Below are 23,919 nucleotides of genomic sequence, written 5' to 3'. Positions count from 1 at the left end.
CCCCCCTTATTTCGTGACATAAAATTTCCCGTTTTGGTATTCTCTTTTGTGTGAGAACCAGGGAAAATTGCCACCGCCCCTTCAACCTCCACTTCCCCCTTCCCTGTGGGGCAGCCCTGTCTCCATTACTGCAGTTAGGGATAGAGTTTCGTAAAGCAGGGTTTCTTAAAAAGTATATTTTCCTGGTGTGCCTGCAATAGAAAAAACGTGTGCTGTCGAGCCATTTGACGTCATGTGCACGGATGTTACTGATGTTCCATGGCGTCGCTGTGATATAATAACGACAATTCCTATACGGGCGAAATACGGCAAGCCGTTAGACTGGTGGTGACGTCCGCACGTACAACAGCTAACCCTTGCCCTCTCGTCTTCAAGTCCCGTTCATCTCGCTTTCATCTCGCCCTCATCTTCATTGTCTACAACTTCCATCTCTGTCTTCATGTCCATCATCTCTTTGTATCCCCCACTAAGCCTCTTCACGTCTCGGCGAGGGCCACGTCTGGTACATGGGCTGCCAATATTAAGAGCCCTGGCATAGGATTACCGGTGTCACGTGCCCTCCGCTCCACACCCCCGGCAGTTTGGACGCTTGCATTAGGGTGCCTTAGTTGTGCTCGGTATTTGGGCACTTCACTGCATAGTGTAAATATACTACGCCAGTGGCAGTGTTACGTGGTAAGCTATATGGTAATTGGCACTGGTTGGTTTTAGCGCTCATTGGTTTAGCGTCATAACAACTGAGCTTCAGGGGACTGCACGATTGCCGAATTCTCTGGATCGTAAAACCCTCCCTAAAAGTGTGATCGGTAGAGTCGAGTCACATGCACATATACCGGTCTCCCAAGGTGCACCCCCAATTGTTGCTTTAACATAAAAGGGAGGGTGGGGGTTAAGTTGCATCTTGTAATCGGGAGAATATGGTAATTTAAAATATTTAGTCCAAGATAATTGAGCAGAAAAGCCTGAGTTTGGGTTTTTAAAGATTTGTATTATTCGTGCATGAGACTTTTGGCACACATTTGTGAGAGGTTTGCTTGCATGCTTGGGAGCCAGAGTGCAGAGAGAAAACTCCACGCATGTGAGAGGAGAACGCTGAAACTCCGCTGCAAACATAAGGCTACTTGCTGTACTACCTCTTGCAGGCGCCTCGTCAAGTTGGCGGGTGGCGCACACATCATCATCATCACCGCCGCTCTAAACGGACCAGCGATTTAGGACTTGCATCCCTGCTTTAACCGTCGTCGTGAATTTGCACAGACTGGCTGTTAACCCTCTCATGCATTCATTATTGAAGGCAAAATACCTAACTTTAAATTTATCGGTTTAATACGATTTCAGTCGACGGAACCCACTAAGTACGTTGAATTTTATACTCTAATTTCTTCGCAAAGTCCTGATCGTGTCCTCTACGCTGGACATCAGTTTTCCGCCACCTGGAATGCCAGGCCTCTGCTTTTGCCCAGCGTTTCTGCAACACAGCAGGTCACGTTCAGCACTCGGTCACAGCGCCGAGTCGGAGAAGACTACACACACCGATATGTTTGAGGCGTGTGGACCACACAGCCGAAGTGCCAACGAATCGTTGCAGCGGACGCGATGCATGCGAGGGTTAATTTGGCGCCCGTAGCTCCGTTGACGAACAACGTGGCCTGTACTCGCCGCTGTCTGGAACGCGAGTTTATCGTGCTGATGAGTCTCGACAGATGGATTCTGCTTTATTAAAACTTATATGCCGGCAGGAGCTTCTAGAATCTAGAAAACATACTTGCCTGTGGAACCCTGCCTAAAATGCCATGTACAGCGTGTCCTCAAAATATCGGGGGTGAATATACCGTGTCCTGTATTTTAGGAGGTGGGGGTGGGGTACCTGTTAAAAATTTAAAAACATTGGACAGCGTATTGCCAAAGCTTCAAAATGTAAAGCCATGCTGTGTGGTCGTTGTCCGCGGAGTCTCTGCGCTGCACCGCAACAAAACCGTGCGGGCGCATTTCCCCAGCTCGGTCGAATTTTTGCCGCACGGAAAAATCTCCGCAGCGTTTCGATTGTGCGCGCGTGTTCCGCGATCTGAGCTTGCGATGATTTTCAGCGATTTCATGTCGTTCTCTCGCGACGCGTGTCTTCAATCGCTTTCGTGATTTAAATGCGCAATGTATATTTTTGTTTTACGTAACATCAAAAGGCAATATAAATATACCATTACAAGCTGTTGATTGGGATAAATGTAGTCTTCTTAGACGGAACAGAACCAGCGACAGGGTTTGAAGTTTAGTTCGTGTTAGGGGTTGTTGTAAGGAGCATTGGTTAACCCAGGAAAGCCTGCGTCTTGACTCTTTTTCCCCCTGCGGTTCCTCTTGTTAAGTTGATCAGTCGGGGTGCGATATTGACGTTTTCTTTTCACAATTGAGTAATTTGCAAGTAAAACTAAAATTCACCCCACCCCTTTCGGGTAGAAACGTGGCATTTTGAGGACACGCTGTAAGTGTTGCGGTGCAGCAGGGGTTGCCTGTCTGAATGCGATGTGCTTTTAAAACCGGTGACTTGTGTGATGAAAAAAAAATCAAATGGACACCGTGGAACTTTAACTTTATCAACGCTACGTGTTAAAAAAAAAAGAGTTTGGCACAACAACAAAAATGTCACTCTACTTGGTCGCTTGAGCGCGTGTGTGAATGTTAGGCAGCTGCGGGGGGTGATGGGTCGGGGAAATGACTTGGGGTTTGGCTGGGAATAAGAGAACACTGGGGACGATAAGTGTTGGGGGTGGGGGGGGGGGTCACGGCAGACTTTAATTCAACGAGGTGTTTAGATCACAAGCGATCATATCGTCAGAAATGTACCACGTCACAAAGGGCTTGGGTTGGCACAGAAACTCCCATCGATGTTGGGTTTTGTGAGGGAGGGGGGTATTTGGACGTTCGGCCTCGGATGAAAATGAAGCGTTTTCAAGATTTGACAATAAAGCAAAAAAATGTGTTAACGTTTAGTTTCCGGGAATGTGTGTGTCTTGAGTAGTCGCATAGATTCTCGTTTTTTAAACGTTCGCGAGCTGCGTGGCTGGGACTTGAACTTCGTTCGTGGGGTCTCTAGCGCAGTGCTCTAAGCACCACTCCACCCAACACCAGCCACTTGGTGGCAATTTCCCGAGTGCTGTAAACACCGCACGCCTCGTTGTGACTGGGAATATTTTCGACCGACGTTGGCCACAAATACCCCTTCCTGTATTCGAGATTTGAAGCTTTCGTGACTGCAAGGATTCATACTCTTAGGTTTTTTCGGTAAAGTCACGTAGGTAAAAATAAAAATAGATAATAAAAATAATAGAAATAATAATAGAAATTAAATAATAAATCCGTGATTTATTATTTTATTTCTATTATTATTTATATTATATTTTTATTTTTACCTACGTGACTTTACCGAAAAAACCTAAGAGTATGAACCCTTCCTGTAGTCAAAGCCTTTCACTCGTTAATTAAAAAAGGATAATGCGGCACCAAGCTGTTTGTTAATGAGTAATAGAACATTTCTTGTTTTCAATTCATCGCGTGTGTGTATCACATCGCTCCCTGTTGGTTTAATTGGCATAGCGACTGGTTTTTGTTGGCGCAATTCTGCGTGGTGCACTCAAAAGAAGACGGGTTACTTGCAAAAGTGTTGCACGCGTGTAATTGGGTTACTTGGTCCGACAATTTATCTAACACGATGTTAGTTTCATTATGTTTCGGTGTTTTTATTTTCTCTTCAATCAAATCCCTGCACGGTCTGTTGTGCAGAAGTACTGTCGTTGCGTTTTGATCGACTACTTGATTAGGAATGGGCGTGGGTGATTAATTTGCCGTTCGTTTGTTTAATTGTGGGGGAGCGGTGGCGCAGCGGTTAGCGCGCTGCGCTACAGACCCGGCTGACCGCGAGTTCGATTCCGACTCGCGGCCAACACTCGTGACGATTATCCCAACCGGTGATGGGCCTCCTCTAGGTTGACTCAGTCTCTAATGAGTACCTAGCGCGATGTGTAAACATCAGGTGCTCGCTAACAGCACTTGCCCCAATAGTCTGTTAAGCCTATACGGGGGAATCTTTGTTTTTAATTGCTGTAATTGACTCGCGGAAATGTTTTGTCCCAAAAAAAAAATTCAGACGTCTGCGAAATCGAGGTGGACGAGGTTGGGGGGGGTGGCAATTTTAATAACAAACAAAAGTGGCTTCACTCCTCATTATTCTTTACGAACAATTATTTTCGTGCCCCCCCCACCGGGCACAGCAGACACCAAGTTGTCCCGGGTTTTAGTTTTTGTCGTTGCCAAGACCCGTAAAGTGTTCCACGAAATGCTGTTGTTGTTGTTCAAATTGTATTCAATAAACGTGGCCGTGGTTGGATAAATAAATAAATGACCTCCCCCCCCCCAAACTCCCCTTTGTCGTTCATGGGAGCCGTGAGTGTGAATCTGTCGCGCGATTGATGGAGTTCCACACAATTTAACCTTTTCTTGACCTTGTTCTAATTCCAGATTTAAAGTGACGACGTTTCCGTGGCACGCTTGGAGTCGCAATCTCGATTCGATCTCCTGGCATGGTAGTTATAAACAACGGGACTAGTTGATTACATTCTGTAAAAAAAAACTATGTCCACTTGGCAGTATGTAAATCGGAATCAGAATTTGTTTTTCATCAATATTTAAACTGGAGGAATCCGATGAGCTATAAAGAACTAATCTAGATTTGAAGTTTTCGTGACTGCAGAGATCCATACTGTTTGGTTCTTTCGGTAAAATCACGTGGGTACAAAATAAAATAAATTAAAAAACGACGTTTCGGGCGCAACACAAGTGCCCGTCATAAGGTTGGACAACCACAGCAAGAAACAATTTCTGAAGTGGGCAAAAAAATATATATTTCACATGTCCAGTCGAGGCGGGTCAGATAGTTACAACAATAAACTATTGACAAAAACGATAGGAGTGCACAGTACAAGAAAGGTAAACAAATCACCCAAACATCTACAAATAAAACGAAACCATCCCCATCCTACCAAACAGCCCACTGATGTATTCACTTACTTTCAAAAGCGACCTGGTTACGAATGTGATTCGTAACCTTGATCATCATCGCCCGTATATCGATAGTTCAATGTGAATGTTGCCATTTTATTGAGGGACTATTGCCGCGTGGCGTTATCTTGGTGTGGTCTGGTAATGTCGTTGTTGCCTTGTCCAATCTTAATATATTGGGCGTATAGATGTAACACATTCCTGCGGAGGGAGCTGGTAGGAACGTTGGGTTGCTCGGTCAATGGCCAGGGTCAACGGCAGCGTGGTGTATTCCGCAAATATGCCCGACTGTGAGGGCGGGCACAAGCCGGCGTGAGTAGGTTAAACGTTGAGTTTTATGAGGGCACCACGGGGTGACCAGCCCCTCCCCACCCAGCCCCTCCCCACCCTCCCCTCCCCACCCAGCCCCACCCTCCTCACCCAGCCCCTCCCCACCCTCCCCTCCCCACCCAGCTCCTCCCTGCACGACGGACACAATAATCCCCTGTGGGCTGGTGTAACCAGGAGGTTCCTACCAGTGTAAGTTCAAACGTAAGGTAGGGCACGCGGGTTCGATGCGTGGTGCAAAAGAACATCTCAAGTGCGAGGTGTAAAAAAGCCCGCGTTGGTGACGTTCAAGTGTTGGCATCAAAGGACGGAACACTTCAAAAGTTGCTTTAAAAGTCGCGAATGTCCCTGGACTTTAGAGCCAAGCTGACAGTCCGAGTCAGTCTCGTGCGTGCGTCCAGTAACATTTACCGTACGTGAATCTTCATACACGTATTTTTAAGTGTTACATTCACAATATTTATTATTGTTTATGAGTTTAATAATGCTTGCCTTGTTTTGTTGAACCTTTAACACATTTCATAACACTGACCGTATGGACATTTAAATATCTATTATTGCGTTCCGATTTAAATCGAGGACTGCCCGTTTATTTTGTTGGCAAATCCCTTTGAGGTGTTGGGTCACGAAGTGAAGACAATTTGCATGCAGCACTTTCAGTAAAAAAAATATTGCTGTGTTTTTCCCACCTGATGATGATAGCTTGTGTTGCAATCGAAACGTCGTGATTTAATTTATTTTAATTTATTTCTAACTGCGTGACTTTACCGAAAGAACCAAAGAGTATGGATTCCTACAGTCACGAAAGCCTCAAATCAAGATTACTCTCAGTCATGTTGTGAAATCCTAAAATCATCTCGATCAATCGTCAGTTTAACAATGGTGACTAAAACACATTCCTGCGGAGGGAGTTGGTAGGAACGTTGGGTTGCTCGGTCAATGGCCAGGGTCAACGGCGGCGTGGTGTATTCCGCAAATATGCCCGACTGTGAGGGCGGGCACAAGCCGGCGTGAGTCGGTTAAACGTTGAGTTTTATAAGGGCACCACGGGGTGACCAGCCCCTCCCCACCCAGCCCCATCCTCCCCACCCAGCCCCACCCTCCCCACCCTTCCCTCTTCACCCAGCCCCTCCCTCCCCACCCTCCCCTCTTCACCCAGCCCCATCGCTCCCATTTTTGGATGCACGACGGACGGACGGACACAATAATCCCCTGTGGGCTGGTGTAACCAGGAGGTTCCTACCAGTATAATGAAGACTGCATATAAGCCGAACTCCAGCGTGTCTGCACTTTTAGCCCTCCGCAGGAACCAGTAATCAACAGGTGTAGATTGTAAACACGACCGTGTAAGTAAATGCGGTTAATCTAAACACGTGGAATCTAAAGGCACGTTTCGAACCGCCAAAGCAACGGCGTCCAACGATTGGTTAATATGGAACGGGGGGGAGAGAGGGGCGGGGAGGTAGAGAGGGGAGGGAGGGAGGGGAGGGGAAAGGGGGGAGGGGCAAGGGGGGAGGGGCAAGGGGGGAGGGGAAAGGGGGGAGGGGCAAGGGGGGAGGGGCAAGGAGGGAGGGTAAAGGGGGGAGGGGAAAGGGGGGAGGGGCGAGGGGGGAGGGGCAAGGGGGGAGGGGCAAGGGGGGAGGGGCAAGGAGGGAGGGTAAAGGGGGGAGGGGAAAGGGGGGAGGGGCGAGGGGGGAGGGGCAAGGGGGGAGAGGAAAAGGGGGGAGGGGAAAGGGGGGGAGGAGCAGGAGGGGGGGAGCGTCACGTGATATTGGCACGGTGGGGGAGTCACGTGAGGCGTGGAAGGGGGTGGAGTCCACGTGACTCGCGTAAACAGCTGACGGCGGGAGAGAGAGAGGGAAGCGGGCGCCACTTTGAAACGAGATTTTTTTAAATGAAATAAAAGCAACACACAACACACACACACACAAACATTTAGAATTTTTTTAAAATGAAATAAAAACAACAACACAAACATTTATAAGATTTTTTCCCCCCCGTCCCCCCTCTACCTTTCGCGGCGGCATCAGCAGCAGCGGCGGCGGCTTCTCCCGCTAGCGCGCCATGTTCGAGACGTTTCGGGAACGGCTCCTGAACGTGCAGCAAGACCTGAGCGCAGGGTGAGCGTGCACTGTACCACGTACTGTAACACGCACTGTACGCACCACTGTACGCGCTGTGCCTCGGAGTCCCCCCCCCCTTTGCTGCGCTTACGTCCTGTACAGGGTGGTCCAGATGTCTTGTGACCCCCCCCCCCCCCCCCCCGTTTAATTCTCTAGAACGTAATAATTTTGAAACGTACACAAATATGCGAAGGGGGCAACATTTTGAGGGGGTCAATTGATTGGGGGTCACGAGACCCCTTGCGCGTTGCGCAGACCCGGTGCTGTTAGCACGACGGCAGAGCACGGAATTCCGCACTGTACGCACTTATTCCGCACTGTACACACTTATCCGTACTGTACACCCATTTCGCACTGTACACCCATTTCGCACTGTACACCCATTTCGCACTGTACACCCATTTCGCACTGTACACACTTATTTCGCACTGTACACACTTATTCCGCACTGTACACCCAATCCGCACTGTACACACCCATTCCACACTGTACACCCATTCCACACTGTACACACTTATTCCGCACTGTACACCCAATCCGCACTGTACGCACTTATTCCGCACTGCACGCACCACTTGCACGCACTGTACGTACTGTGCGGCACAGTGGTACTCAGTACAGTGCGCCGTGTTTCAAAACGAATGGTCAAAGTGACCTTTGCGAGCCGGGTCGCTTGATCCAACGGTGGTTGTCAATCTACACGTTCGTATTTACAACACATCGTCATCTCAGGGTCGATACATAAAACCGATGAATCGATACTGCGGGTGGAATGTGACCGTTGGTCTTCCGAAAGATGGACTTGTCCTGGCCATAGGAATGTGGAATGTTGACCTCTTGCCTCAGGGGCCGCGCTGAGGAGGCCCGGGTTTGAGCTGTTAAACTGAATTCGGTTTGCCGGGCAAAGCTACTGCCAGCCTCGTGGTGCGAAACGTTGGACATTCGGAAAGCACACCGGAGGAGATGCGTGGGGATTATTTATAGATCTTTATGATTGATACGCGCACGGGGAGTCTTTAGTAATGCTGCCATCTATTTGATTATTGCACTTAGCAATCTCCCGTCTCGTTTTTGTTTTACCATCAGAGGAAACAAGAAGATGCTCGGTGTAAATTTAAATTTAAAGCTTTCGTGACTGCAGGGATTCATCTTCTTGGTTCTTTCGGTAAAGTCACGTAGAAGGGAAGTAATAAAATAATAAAAATAAAACATAATAAAATAATTCTCACGTTTCGGCCACAACGCAAGCAGCCGTCCTCAGGTGAAGAAACAGGTCTGTCAGACGTTGTCATTCTGACAGACCTGTTATTCACCTGAGGACGGCTGCTTGCGTTGTGGCCGTAACGTCGTGAGAATTATTTTATTATATTTTATTTCTATTATTTTATTACTTCCCTTCTACGTGACTTTACCGAAAGAACCAAGAAGATGCTCGGTGTAGTCGGCACTTTGCTTCGTTCATCATTTAGTTTTTTTTCTCAATGCTTTGCTTTATGTGCCCCCCTCCCCTATTTAAATGAAAGATTTATCTCGTCTGTCCCTGTCTCTCTCCTCTCTCCCTGTCTCTCCCCTCCTCCTCCTCCCCTGTCTCCTGGGTTCAGGCTCAAGACACTGAGTGACAGGTCGAAGGATGTCAACGTGAAACGGAAGTTAAGGTTCGTTTGAAAAGCATTTGAAAAGAAAAAGTACATTTTCACCTTTGTAACATTTATTCGCCGCGATCGACCGCACACTATTTGTTCGCTCTGAAACAGAGAGGCTGACTCGGCATGTATGCGTGTTGAACTTGTTTCATACCGTACGTAGCCAACAGGGCTAATCGGAGGTGCGGAGGGGAAGAACAAACTAAACACAAAAAGCAGTTCCTACAGAAATGAGTTTGTCAATCTCGACGATGATTTAAAAGTGCAAAGCTCACAGTGACTTCCTCATATCGGAAGGGAAGAGCGTTCCAGACGGCCGCAGAAGCGCATCTGAAAGCGCCTCGCGATGCGGTGACCACCGCTTTTGTTCGATGGCTGTGACAAAAGCCGCTGCTGCTGTTGCTGTGAGGATGACCACCGGAGTTTGCGTGGTGATGGTTTACGCTCCTTGACGAGACCAGCAAGGTGCTGTGGTTCATTTGTGGCGAGCACTTTGTGCAACTCGGAGGTGCCAGAAGGAACCACGGCCAATCGGGAAGGCAGCAACAGCCAGGCGGAGGGCCACGCACTAGCAATAATTGCCCGAGTTTTGCGGTGCTGTATATATTAAGATGCGTCACGGTGGCTAGGAGATGTTAACTCCCTTGCCTGGTATTCAGGAAGTCGTGGGTTCGATCCCGACTGCGACTCCTGCTGCTGTATATTTGGAGTTTGTGTGTGTCTCTCTCCCCGTGGTCGCGTGGATTTTTCTCTGGGTCCTCCGGTTTTTCCCTCCGTTTAGAATTAACATCACGCGTTTAGAGTATTTGGCGACTGCTATAAATTTTCACGTGATGATAAGCCACTTCGTTGAGCTATCATTTGTGGGCAGGTCGCTTCTGAAAAAAAGCTGACACTGCTCAGTGGGCCTTACCTGTTCAAATAAAAACATTGTTTAGATTTTAAAGATAGTTTAAGGCAATGAATCCTGGTGTTTATACACGTGGCAAGAAACCAGAATACACCCGGAGAAAAATAATTTGTGTAACACGGGGGGCAATATGCGACTTGCACCTTTGAACCCTACCACCCGTGCATCGATAGTTCAATGTTATTTTGCCATTTTATTGAGGAACTACAACTGTACTGTGTGGTTGGTATCTTGGTGTGGTCTGAGTCTGCGTTGCTGTTTTTTTTGCTGCCCTGCTTAAGATTGATAAATCAGAGTTGCGTAATTAATGCATCGTTTATTGACTTGTATTTAGTGACTTGCTTACCTTCGAATCGATGTTGCACTCCTATCGTTTTGTTGGCATCGTCTGTTGTTGTAAACTCGCCGAGCCCGTGCCCCTGCTGGACATTTGTGGGGAAACAAAGAGCTTCATAGCTCATCGGATTCCTCCTGCAGTCGAAATGCAGATTCTGATTTCTGTACACGAGGGACAGTGTGATATTCGGTTTAACACGTGGGCTTTCGCGACCAATATCAACCATAATAGAGGTGTTTTGGGTTAGATCACGTAAACATATCAATGTGTCGTTAAACCCGCCACCACCCGACACAGCCGATTAGTAAGGTTTAGTGTCACGTAAACAGAACGTGCCAATAATTGCCTGTGTCGAGTGGTGGCGGGTTTAATGACAAATCGATATATTTACGTGGTCTAACCCAACAAAACCTTGTGAAGTTTGAATTTCGTCCACGTTTTTGCTCTACCACCACCACCACCACCTTCCGTTGGCAAGCCGGGGTACATCGCTCCCCCTCGACACCCACGGGAGTTGGACTTTCACAACATTTGTGCGTTCTGCACCGCCGCTCTCTTTCTGCGGTCTCCACAGTGCCGGGCAGTTTATTTTAAAATTAAAAGTAGGAATTGGTGAGAACGAATTGCCACACTTCTGTGTCGGCTGCCAGAAAAGCATTTTTTTTTCTCATGAGCCATGGATGTCTGTGGTGTATCATACATTAAGTAATAATAATCTAATATCCTTTAAATGCTTCCCCATGCCTTGTCGGTCATTGGAAGGGCTGTTTCACCATACTTCACCATACCTCACCACGCGGGTCGGTGAATTTGGGTGAGAGAGGGGGGTGGGTAGCCTTGACTGGGTGGTCGGATATCCAACTCGGATTGCCGGGTTCTATCATTCACGTTCACCACTGCACCGCCGTACCACCGCGTGACAAAGTTCAAGTTCATTGATTAGGTATAGCCCTGTGAGCCATTCGGCTCTTGAATCGGGTGCAACCGCAACAAACAAAAAACTAAAACATGAACAAAAAACATCTTAAAGTGAATATGTGACTAAGTGCAAACAGAAAATCCAAGAAAAGACAGCAAAATATCGCAGAAAAAGCACCGTACACCAACGCTGTGTGCAAAAATCGCAGTGGGATGCAAGTCAAACAACAACAACAACCACAAGACAACTTAGATTAAGGCCATCAGTCTAACTCTGTACTACAACAAACAAACATGGCTAAACCAATACACTTTTCGAAATCACCAAAATAAAGCCATACACATGGGTAAAGTATGGTCTTTATCCATGTACAGTTCAGACACTTAACCTGTGTGTAGTTGTTTATATAATCATGAAGTGGCCCTTTTTACTTTGGCATAGTAGACCATTCAGCTAGGACTGTGCGTCGGTTATAAATCAGTCTGGGCAGCTCTCCGGGGAAGGGTGAAGCGGCTCTCGTAAAACACAGCGGTGTGTTGGGACGTGCGCAGGCTGCACTGGGGATAGGTGGTGGCAGTGCGCTTCGTGCGCACGTGTCCAGACCATCGACTTGCTCCGTACGCAAAACGCTGGACAGCATTCGTCAGTCACGCTGCCGTGTCCTTAGAAGGAAAAAAAATCCGATTTAAAGCTTTCGTGACTGCAGGGATTCATCTTCTTGGTTCTTTCGGTAAAGTCACGTAGAAGGGAAATAATAAGGTAATAAAAATAAACCATAATAAAATAATACAGTAAAATAATATAATAAAATATTATATTATAATATAATAAAATAATATAATATAATAAAAAACATAATAAAATAATATAATAAAATATTATTTTATTAATTGTATTTTTATTATTTTATTATTTCCCTTCTACGTGACTTTACCGAAAGAACCAAGAAGGAAAAAATACGCTTAGGCGGCGACGTTTCGGGCAAAGGCCCTTCTTCATGGCACGTAAATGGAACGACGAGAAAGAACGTTCCGCACGGAACGTTCCGATCAGCGCGGTTGGCGACGTACGGTGCGAAAGAAGTTTAAACATAAACGCGTGCACGTGTGTGAGCGAACCGGAGTGTCCGGGGAACACCCCCGAGTGCGAAGGATAATGAACGAATTGCCGCACACGAATGGATGCCACAAGACATTTGCTGTGCGAATGTGTTGTGGCTATCCGGCAGCCCAAGCCTCTTGCACCTGGTGTTCCCTGGCAGGCTCTGATCCATGATGTAATCGTACGCCAAGCACAAACCTGCTTGGCTTATGGTTCATTAATGAGGTGAGGTTAATTCGTCGTCATTTGCTCGATTTTGTCTAAATAACATACTGTGTGTTAAATAATTATGCATGGGTATATATATTTAACATGTACAATATAAAATGTAACAATAACATAGTAACTGCTCAGGACACACTTATTCAGCGATAGCAACGAGTAAAAACTCTTATCTTTGGGTAAATATGTAACCGGAGTGATTAATATCTCTGAGGGTTTGTCATCACACGCAGGAATTATGTCACGGGCGTTTTACTACAATCGGGCGCTTGCCAGGTTTTGTAGGTAACGAGGCTTGCTCCTGGAGCTGTTAATTAAATCCCTCTGCCCGGAGCTACGTGAGTGTCAACCCAGTTCCCCTTGTACGGGAACGGTGACCTCTTTTCTGGTTTGGCAAAACATTCGAGCGCGGGAGCCTCCTCCACACGGGTCTCGAGATGCCGATGGTTTTTACGAGATACACGAATGAGCATTGGTATTATTGTTTTAACAATTCTATTTCGGTCGAATTGCCGACTGTCCTTAATAACGTCACGCTATCGATTGGTGTCGGTGGGTGGTACTGTTGCTCCTTAATCCGCAATCTTATTTCAGGTGTGCCTATTTTTATTTACTGCGAACGGCGATGTGTTTTATAGCTTCCTTAGAACATCCCTCTCGCCCTGCGAAAGTGAAATTCTATCCGTTGGCTGTCAGGCCGTTCTAAATAAAGCAGGTTATTGATCGGAGCGTTGTGTGTGCTTGCGAGCGAGTGTGTGCTTGTGTTGCGTCTGTGTGTGAGAATGTGTTTGTGTGTATCACTATATGGGTGGGCACTGTTTGTGTGGAGCGGTAGCGCGCTGCGCTACAAACCCGGTGGGGCGACTTCGATTCCCGCTCGCGGTCAACACCAGTGACGATTATCTCAACCGGGTCTGGGCCTCTTATAGGTCGACTCCACCTCAAATGAGTACCTGGTGCGGCGTGTAAAAACATCGCCACTGGGAAGACAAAGGTGGCTGGGCGTGGTGCTGGCCACCCACCCCCTCATGTGCCGTGCCAGTCTTTATAGGTGCTCGCTAACAGCACTTGCCCCAAAAAGGCTAACCAGGTGATGTGTGTCTTTGTCTTTTGACAGCAAACAAGACGAATATGATCCTTGCCTGAACGCAGGCACTGAGTTGCTGAACAGGTAAGACTCAAGTCGTCACCGCATTGCGAACAATCACCTCGCATGAATCGTATTTTCAGTCCAGTTCATTTTCTCAGTCCACTCCTGTATGAGGGCCTCACCTGACATCACCATCCTGACATCATCACTCTGACATCATCACCCTGACATCATCACACTGAAATCATCACACTGAAATCATCACACTGAAATCATCACACTGACATCATCACCCTGACATCATCACCCTGACATCATCACACTGACATCATCACACTGAAATCATCACACTGACATCATCACCCTGACATCATCACCCTGACATCATCACACGACATCATCACCCTGACATCATAACACTGACATCATCACACTGACATCATCACTCTGACATCATCACCCTGACATCATCACACGACATTATCACACTGACATCATCACCCTGAAATTACCGGCACCGTTGTGCTCATTTTAATTCGCGTGATGATGATGAGGATGGTGAAGTCTGATCTCATGTCCGATCTCAACCGTCGCTTCCCTGGAATCCAGATATGAGGACAGCTGGTCGGAGCTGCACAGACAGGCCGAGGCCTGCGCACGGCTGGGAGAGGTAAGGACAAAACTTCCGTTGCCTGTACCTACACGTGCCGTATGTACGCAAGTATGCATGTCGAACTTAGCTCGCACCGTACCTAGCCAACCGTGCTAATCGGAGATGCGCGGGAAGGACCACAATCTAAATGCAAAAAAGCAGTTGCCAAGAAGTGAGTTTAAAAGGGCATAGCTTCAGTGGCTTCCTAATATCGGAAGGAAGAGCGTTCCAGACGGCCACAGAAGCGCATCTGAAAGCGCGCGATGCGGTGGCTATCTTTGTTCAATGGCTGAGCCAAAAGTCGCTGCTGAAAGGATGACCTGAATTTGCGTGTTGATGGTTTATGCTCCTAGACGAGATGAGCGAGGTGGTTTTGTGGTTGATTTGCGGCAAGCACTTTGTGTGCAACGAGTGCGCGCTGTATACAGCCAACCGCACAAACCGGAGGGGCGGTGGAAGGACAGCAAAGTAAACGATGTTACTGGAGGAAGGAAGAAAATGAATACAGCAACAAAAACACACTGCTCCAAATGGCCGTAGAGTCACGGACTGAAATGTCACGTTATAAAACCAAAAATACTTGTAAATTGTAACATTTCGCTTCCGCCACTACCAACGCCATCACACTATTTGTTCACTACTCTTTGGTTCTTTCGGTAAAGTCAGGTAGGTGAAAAATAATAATAATTATATTAACAATAAAAATAGAAATAACTAAATTATATCGCGACGTTTCGATTTCAACACAAGCAATCATCCTCAGGGACGGTTGAGATCGGACATCATCAGGTGTGCAAATCACAGCTAGAATTTTTTTACTAAAGTGTAAAAAAAGTTCTAGCTGTGGTTTCCACACCTGATGATGATTGCTTGTGTTGCAATCGAAACGTCGTGATTTAATTGAGTTATTTTTATTTTTTTATTTAATTCTTATTTTTTAAAGTTTTATTTATATATATATTTTTTTTCACCTCCGTGACTTTACCGAAAGAACCAAAGAGTATGGATCCTTGCAGTCACGAAAACTTCCAATCGAGAATTATTTGTTCACTCTCAAGCAGAGGTCGCAATCGGGTACCCGATACCTATACCCTACCCGGCTACCCGTACCCGGCCGGGTACGGGTACCCGTTTGCGACCCTGGTGCGGCCGGGTATGGGTACGGGTAGGCCGTGAGTCACTGGTGAGTCGCCGTTTGTCACTCATTTCCCAACGTCTTGTCTCTTCTCACAATTCAAGTTCCTAGAATCAACCCACCCGCGTCTGCAACATGGCTTCATCCCAGAGGTCGCAATCGGGTACCCGATACCCGTACCCTACCCGATACCCGGCCGGGTACGGGTAGCCAGGTATCGGGTAGGGTACGGGTACCCGTTTGCGACCCTGGTGCGGCCGGGTACGGGTACGGGTAAGGAATCAAAACCCGTTTGCGACCTCTGCTCTCAAGTCGAGGTGGATGACTCGGTATGTACGTACGAACGTTGGACTTCTTTCGCGCCGTACGTAGCCAACCGTGCTAACCGCAGTTAATAGGAGATTCGTTTTCAATTTAGATTTAAAAGTACGTTGCTCGTACCGTACGTGCGGCCTTCGTGTCAATCCACACTGCCTGCTGAGGCCCTCCCCCACCCCGTGGCGGTCGTGGGAGGTATTTGACGTGGGAGTGTTTTGAAAACTGGTCCTTCGTCTCCTCTAGGTTGACTCGGCCTTAAATTGAGGGTGCTGAATGTGCTTCTGGCCATACACCACCAGCGTGGGTCCCTTGCCAGTCTTTGTAGGTGCTCGCCAACAGCACTGGTCCAAACAGCCTGTATGGCTCATGGGGTGTGGGTCTTTGTATGTATGTCTACTTACGTGTGTGTGTGTGTCCGTGGGGACAGGTAGTGTATTGGTTAGCGTACTACCCTGTGAACCAGCAGACCCGAGTTCAATTCCCGCTCACGACCAATAACAGTAGTCGGCCTTCAACGGGCATCTGATTCAGCCGTTGGGGAGACAAAGGCGGCCGGGCACGTTGTTAGCGACACCGCTCGCGTGTGACGTGCCAGCCTCGGTAAGTGCTCGCTTAGCAGCACTTGCGCCAGAAATGCGTGAAGGCTTTACGGGGGTGCTTTGTCTATGTGCGTGTGTGCGTGCGCGAGAGGGAGTGGATGCGCTGGCCACCGCCGTCTCGGCCTCGTGGGAGCAGCGGTGCTCGCGGCTTGCCGAGCTCGCGGCCCAGATGCGTCTCCTGCCGTCCGTGGTGACTCAGCTGGACTCGCTGCTCGCCACGCTCGGTACCAGGGACAGCAGGGCACACCGCGTTACACCGCGTTACCGCTACGCGTGGCACCTCGTGCCTCACACTCGCACCGTGACATGCCCTGCCGCGAGACACCGCGTGAACCACGGCGCACGGTGAAACACCGCGGCTCAAACTCGCGCTGCCGACGCGCCGCGACACTCCACGTGAACGCGACGCACAACATGACACGGTGTCACGCGCGTGTCCCTCCCGCCACACGCCGCATCTGTCCGCGACATGCCACGTCGCACCCCCACACACCGCTCCGTGACGGCACTGCGACGTCACCCCGGGTCGCACCGCGTCGCGCCACGACAGATCCATGACGCACGCCGGCGACGTGCCGAACCGGCAACCGCGGCACGGGTGACGCATCCCGTCCGGCAGCTCGCGTGGTGGACTTATGCCGTGCCGCCAATGTTGAGCCCCCCACCCCTCCCCCGTGCCCCCCCCCCTCTCCCAGGTCAGCTGGAGGGAGAGTGCGAGGAGCTGGAGGACCGACTGGGCCACCTGGAGGACATGTGCGAGGAGTGCGAGCTGCGCAGGGCCACGGAGCAGCACGCTCGCGACGCGCTCGCTTACGAGCAGCGCAAAGGGTGGGCTCGCGGCGCGGGGGTTGGGGGCGGGTCGTGGGGGGTTGTCGGGGGTCGTGGGCTCGGAGGCTCGGAACCCAGGGTCGCGCGAGAGGTCAACTCGGACCGTTAGACAGTTTCGCGATTCTAGGACGTAGGTTGCACGATGCTAAGACGTAGGTTTCATGATACTAAGACGTAGGTTGCACGATACTAAGATGTAGGTTGCACGATACTCGGTCGTAGGTTTCACGATACTAAGACGGAGGTTTCACAATACTAAGACGTAGGTTTCACGATACTAAGACGGAGGTTTCACGATACTAAGACGTAGGTTTCACGATACTAAGACGTAGGTTTCACGATACTAAGACGTAGGTTGCACGATACTAAGACGTAGGTTTCACGATACTAAGACGGAGGTTTCACGATACTAAGACGTAGGTTTCACGATACTAAGACGGAGGTTTCACGATACTAAGACGTAGGTTTCACGATACTAAGACGTAGGTTTCACGATACTAAGACGTAGGTTTCACGATACTAAGACGTAGGTTTCACGATACTAAGACGTAGGTTGCACGATACTCGGTCGTAGCTTTCACGATACTAAGACGTAGGTTTCACGATACTAGGCCCTAGGTTGCACGATACTAGGATGTAGGTTTTGCGATACTGGGACGTAGTTTTCGTTCGTGCTAATCGATGCAGGTACTTGTTCTGCGTGAAGTGGCAGTTTTCTCGGGCAGAGGGCGTGAGCCCATTAGAACCGCGATTCAGATTATGTGCGTACGTATGTTCAACTTCTTTCCAACCGTACGTAGCCGACCGTGCTAATCGAAGGCGCTATTATTGAGCGGGTCCTGGGGGAGTCGGGTGGGGCAGCTCGCGGAGCAGGGAAGGGACAAAGGCCGAGAATTCTAATGGTCCGAGCCGTTGAGGAGAGACGATGGCTGTCTGGACTGGCCGCGTTTCAGCCCTTTAGGTCAGCAGCACTTCCTTGGCGGTGGCTGTGGAAGTGAGGGATTTGCCATCAACCCTCGGTTTACGAACGCTGTTTTGTAAAACCCTGTGTGCTTTTCTTTTGTTTCATGCCAGCCCGATCGAAAAGGAATTGGAGTGAGCCTTCCTTTGCATTTTTACTCTCCTTGTTTCTGTGTTCGCTCCGTGCGTGTGTGTGTGTGTTTGCGCGCATGTGCGTTGCGCTGCCACGCGGTGCTTACATTCGTTTTTTGGTTATTTGCAACAACAACAATAAAAAAAACTACAAGACTGAGAGAGGGAAGTGGAAACATGACGAAATGTGCAGTGGGGCGATCTGCCCATGTATCGTGACGACGATTATGATGACCTGCCTTGGCCTGGCCTGGCCTGGCATGGCCTGGCATGGCCTGTTTGCTGAAGCAGTTGTCCAGTTGTTCAAATTATTCAAATTCTCAAACAGAAACGTGAAGAGGTTGCCGGAAAGCGGTGCCACGTCGTTGGCATCGGTGGCGCGCCCGTTAACGCTGCTTTACAGTTATCATCGCTACCTCTGAGAATTAATGCATCAGTCTTCATTGTGATAGGACGAACATTACTCTCCTGCGGCAGGTCGGATGGGAAACTGCCGCCCTCCACTCTGTGTGGACCAGAGGTCACTTAAGGGGATCTCAGAGGTCATCGTCGTCGTCACGATCCATGGGCAGATCGCCCCGTAGGTGTCCGCTGCACGCTTCGTCATTCGTTTCCATTTTCCTCTCTGCCTTGTCGTACCGATACGCTCTAGGTAGTGGCCACATCTTTCTGGCACCAATTTCTTCTTACGTCGTCATCGTCAAGACATTCTCTGTGAGGTCTTCCTTCCTTTCAGGTTCCTTCCATTTTTCCCCGAACAACACACTTTACATTTTCCTGTTGTCCATCCGATACGTGTGTCCAAATAGTGCCAGTTTCCCTCTCATCATCATTGCCTGTATCATCATCATCATCAGGTCGTCGTCTTAAATGTTGCAACATTTTTTTCCTTCTGTGTTGGTCACTCTTCGGGCCCAGTTTATATACGGTATCCTGCTATAGCAATACATTTCGAATGCCACAATATCTTATCACTGCCAGTCTTACTTTTCACTGTCCAAGTCTCGCAGCCAGGCAAAGCTGTACTGAACACGCATGTCCTTAACATGTTCAGTTTGAACGGTAGCACAATGCCACAATGCAGTCGACGCGCGATGGGCGGTGACGCGTCCCAGCGTCGGCGCTGCTCGTTGTTTGCGGAGGTTCTTCGCGGTTCGAATCCGGTGGCCACCCTGGTTAATACTGCGGGCGTGTAACGACCGCGAGAATGATAACTACGCGCCGTCAATTACGGCGAAATCATCTCGAAGACCCGAGTTGGCGTGGGGAGGCTCTCATCCAGCAGTGAATTTACAAATGGGATTTACATGACGGGATAATGCTGTTGGTAACATATCTGGATATTTTTTGTAATCTGTAAAAAATTAGTTGGTGATCAATCTATTGGATGGTATAAGTAAATTACACTTGGCTTCATCATTCTCTCGTCAAACTACAGTGCGGACAGAGGATCGCAAGAGTCCTTCAAATGTACATTCTGTCAGTGCAACTCTGAAGCCAGATTGAGAGGGCAGGCGAGTGGCACGGTGGTAATGCTCGTGCCTCACGACAAGACGGACCTGGGTTCGATTCCCGACCCGGGCACTCTTCTGTGTGTGGAGTCGTCTGAATGTTCTCTGCATGGGGTTCCTTCAATTTCCCCATCGTACCTCCAAAGTTCAAAACGACGCATCCAGGGCAACTGGTATTGGTCGAAACATCGCAATGCTGGAAACAAATTTTCCTGCACATTTTCTCAGATGAAACATCGGCATCATCATCAGCAGCGGCAGCAACATCGAAAACACGACGGCAGGACCCTCCTGAGAACGAATCTTGAGACTCAGGCTTTTCGAGGTGGTTAGTAAACAACGGCTAAAGCCACGGCGTGAAGTCCGCGACCCCTAAAGGCGCTGCAGATGCCGTCGTCGCTTCCCCCCCCGCGCCTCGCGACGCGTTTCGTCGGCGCCGTTGTCGTCCTGATTGCGGTGTGATGAAGATTCCGTATCGAATGAGTTTTTTCATAATATATCTAATCTAGAACGTAATTCTAGATTTGAAGTTTTCGTGACTGCAAATGTAATGGGTTCCGGAGACACTTGTAGAGGTAACTTCTTTATTACAATACAACAACACTCCAACAGTCCTGATAGTCTGTTACAGCCTAGGTACACAGCCTAGGTAGACAGCCTAGGTACACAGCCTAGGTACACAGCCTAGCGACACAGCCTAGCGACACAGCCTAGCGACACAGCCTAGGTATACAGCCTAGGTACACAGCCTAGGTACACAGCCTAGGTACACAGCCTAGGTAGACAGCCTAGGTACACAGCCTAGCGACACAGCCTAGCGACACAGCCTAGGTATACAGCCTAGGTACACAGCCTAGGTACACAGCCTAGGTACACAGCCTAGGTACACAGCCTAGGTACACAGCCTAGGTACACAGCCTAGGTACACAGCCTAGGTACACAGCCTAGGTACACAGCCTAGCGACACAGCCTAGGGATACAGCCTAGGTACACAGCCTAGCGACACAGCCTAGGTACACAGCCTAGGTACACAGCCTAGGTACACAGCCTAGGTACACAGCCTAGGTACACAGCCTAGGTACACAGCCTAGGTACACAGCCTAGGTACACAGCGTAGGTACACAGCGTAGGTACACAGCGTAGGTACACAGCCTAGGTACACAGCCTAGGTACACAGCCTAGGTACACAGCCTAGGTACACAGCCTAGCGACACAGCCTAGCGACACAGCCTAGGTACACAGCCTAGGTACACAGCGTAGGTACACAGCCTAGGTACACAGCCTAGGTACACAGCCTAGGTACACAGCCTAGCGACACAGCCTAGCGACACAGCCTAGGTACACAGCCTAGCGACACAGCCTAGCGACACAGCCTAGGTACACAGCCTAGGTACACAGCCTAGGTACACAGCCTAGGTACACAGCCTAGGTACACAGCCTAGGTACACAGCCTAGCGACACAGCCTAGCGACACAGCCTAGGTATACAGCCTAGGTACACAGCCTAGCGACACAGCCTAGGTACACAGCCTAGGTACACAGCCTAGCGACACAGCCTAGGTATACAGCCTAGGTACACAGCCTAGCGACACAGCCTAGGTACACAGCCTAGGTACACAGCCTAGGTACACAGCCTAGGTACACAGCCTAGGTACACAGCCTAGGTACACAGCCTAGGTACACTACTCTGGCTACGCTCTGGGGTCCTCCGGCTACAATTACCCTAGGGGAGGCTATCTGACCCATCCCAGCCAAGGTGCGGGTCTGGACTCTGGCTTCCTCGGAACTCGCCGCGTGATTTGCCGTTCATTTTTGGTCTAAGTATGGGGGGCGAGGGGGGGGGCTCGCCACCGCTGCCATAGTTCTGGTTGGCGATGCCGTGCGTGGGCGCTTGGTGTGCGCGTCGGCTGTGTGCGAGCGTGCGAATGCAGGGGAAGCCGGTAGTGTAGCGGTTAGCGCGCTGCGCTGCGAACCTAGTGACCCGGGTTCGATTCCCGCTCACGGCCAACACCGGTGACGATTATCTGAACCGGTCGTGGGCCTCCCCTAGGTCGACTCGGTCTCAGATGAGTAGCTGGTGCGGTGTGTAAACATCGCCACTGGGGGAGACAAAGGCGGGCGTGGTGCTGGCCACCCACCCCCCTCGTGTGCCGTTCAGCCTTCATAGGTTCTCGCTTGACAGCACTTGCCTCAACAGTCTGTTAAGGCTTCATATATATATGTGTGTGAGATAATTCCATTAGACAGTGTTGTCAATTGACGATGTATTCATGCTTATTACGTGTTTGCTTTTTTCACAGGAAAGAGCACGAAGCCTTCAAAAGTAAGTAAACCCTTTCTTTAATACAAATGTTCACGTTCACTGGGATTGCTTTGTCGAAAATTTTAACCAAAACGAAGTTTACGGGGTATACGCTCACATGGGGGGGTGTCTGTAAAGCTGAAATCAAGGAATGAAAAGTGACCCATCGATGTGCCGTTGTTATCTGCACGATGCCCTGAGCGTGTTGGCGATGACCTATGGAAACCAAATATAACGCGATTTCAACAGTCGAGAATCACCGGTGGCGCCACTGGCCGTGATCGGTCCACTGCTTCTCTTGGGGGTTCTTGAGCTTAATCGACCAATCGACCCAGCTGGATATCATCGTCAACATCTTTACTGCATCATCATCATCTCTACTGCATCATCATCATCATCTCTACTGCATCATCATCATCATCTCTACTGTATCATCATCTCGACTGCATCATTATCATCATCAATCTCTACTGCATCATCATCATCTCTACTGCATCATCATCATCTCTACTGCATCATCATCTCTACTGCATCATCATCATCATCTCTACTGCATCATCATTATCATCATCTCTACTGCATCATCATCATCATCATCTCTACTGTATCATCATCTCTACTGCATCATCATCATCTCTACTGCATCATCATTATCATCATCTCTACTGCATCATCATTATCATCATCTCTACTGCATCATCTCATCATCATCTCTACTGCATCATCATCATCATCATCTCTACTGCATCATCATCATCATCTCTACTGCATCATCATCATCTCTACTGCATCATCATCTCTACTGCATCATCATCATCATCATCTCTACTGCATCATCATCATCATCTCTACTGCATCATCATCATCTCTACTGCATCATCATCTCTACTGCATCATCATCATCATCATCTCTACTGTATCATCATCTCGACTGCATCATTATCATCATCAATCTCTACTGCATCATCATCATCTCTACTGCATCATCATCATCTCTACTGCATCATCATCTCTACTGCATCATCATCTCTACTGCATCATCATCATCATCTCTACTGCATCATCATCATCATCTCTACTGCATCATTATCATCATCTCTACTGCATCATCATCATCATCATCTCTACTGTATCATCATCTCTACTGCATCATCATCATCTCTACTGCATCATCATTATCATCATCTCTACTGCATCATCATTATCATCATCTCTACTGCATCATCTCATCATCATCTCTACTGCATCATCATCATCATCTCTACTGCATCATCATCATCATCTCTACTGCATCATCATCATCATCTCTACTGCATCATCATCATCATCTCTACTGCATCATCATCTCTACTGCATCATCATCATCTCTACTGCATCATCATCATCTCTACTGCATCATCATCATCTCTACTGCATCATCATTATCATCATCTCTACTGCATCATTTCATCATCAATCTCTACTGCATCATCATCATCTCTACTGTATCATCATCCCTACTGCATCATCATCATCATCTCTACTGCATCATCATCATCTCTACTGCATCATCATCATCTTCCCCACTGCATCATCATCATCATCATCTCGATTCGTCTTCACCACTACTTGACCGTGGTACGATGCCACGTCAGCTGCTGACGTGGCCAACTCAAATCCCAGCGCTTCCCTCCCATCCCTTCCCCGTAACGTCAAGGGCCCCGTTAAAAATAACAACAACAACTCCTCACCCCTGGGGGACCCACGTGCCTCTGCACCCTGG

At 48.7% G+C, this 23,919-nt stretch overlaps 1 protein-coding gene across 2 annotated transcripts in view; it reads left to right on the top strand.

Moving 5' to 3' along the window:
• The first annotated feature begins 7,161 nt into the window (after window positions 1-7,161).
• LOC144946665 (dysbindin-like) overlaps window positions 7,162-23,919 on the top strand; it is a 49,356-nt gene continuing 32,598 nt past the window's right edge. Inside the window, exons 1-8 of one of the 2 annotated variants that reach the window (XM_078875738.1) lie at window positions 7,162-7,496; window positions 9,101-9,154; window positions 13,749-13,802; window positions 14,331-14,391; window positions 16,517-16,649; window positions 17,121-17,253; window positions 18,328-18,348; window positions 22,156-22,178. In XM_078875738.1, coding sequence (XP_078731864.1) covers window positions 7,441-7,496; window positions 9,101-9,154; window positions 13,749-13,802; window positions 14,331-14,391; window positions 16,517-16,649; window positions 17,121-17,253; window positions 18,328-18,348; window positions 22,156-22,178 — 535 coding nt within the window. In that variant the 5' untranslated portion in view covers window positions 7,162-7,440. The remainder of the gene's footprint in view (window positions 7,497-9,100; window positions 9,155-13,748; window positions 13,803-14,330; window positions 14,392-16,516; window positions 16,650-17,120; window positions 17,254-18,327; window positions 18,349-22,155; window positions 22,179-23,919) is intronic. The other variant, XM_078875739.1, reaches the window with a different exon arrangement.

Source organism: Lampetra fluviatilis, chromosome 42 (assembly GCF_964198595.1).
Source record: "Lampetra fluviatilis chromosome 42, kcLamFluv1.1, whole genome shotgun sequence".
In the NCBI taxonomy this organism is placed as follows: Eukaryota; Metazoa; Chordata; class Hyperoartia; order Petromyzontiformes; family Petromyzontidae; genus Lampetra; species Lampetra fluviatilis.
This window is presented reverse-complemented; position numbering and strand designations above follow the sequence as displayed.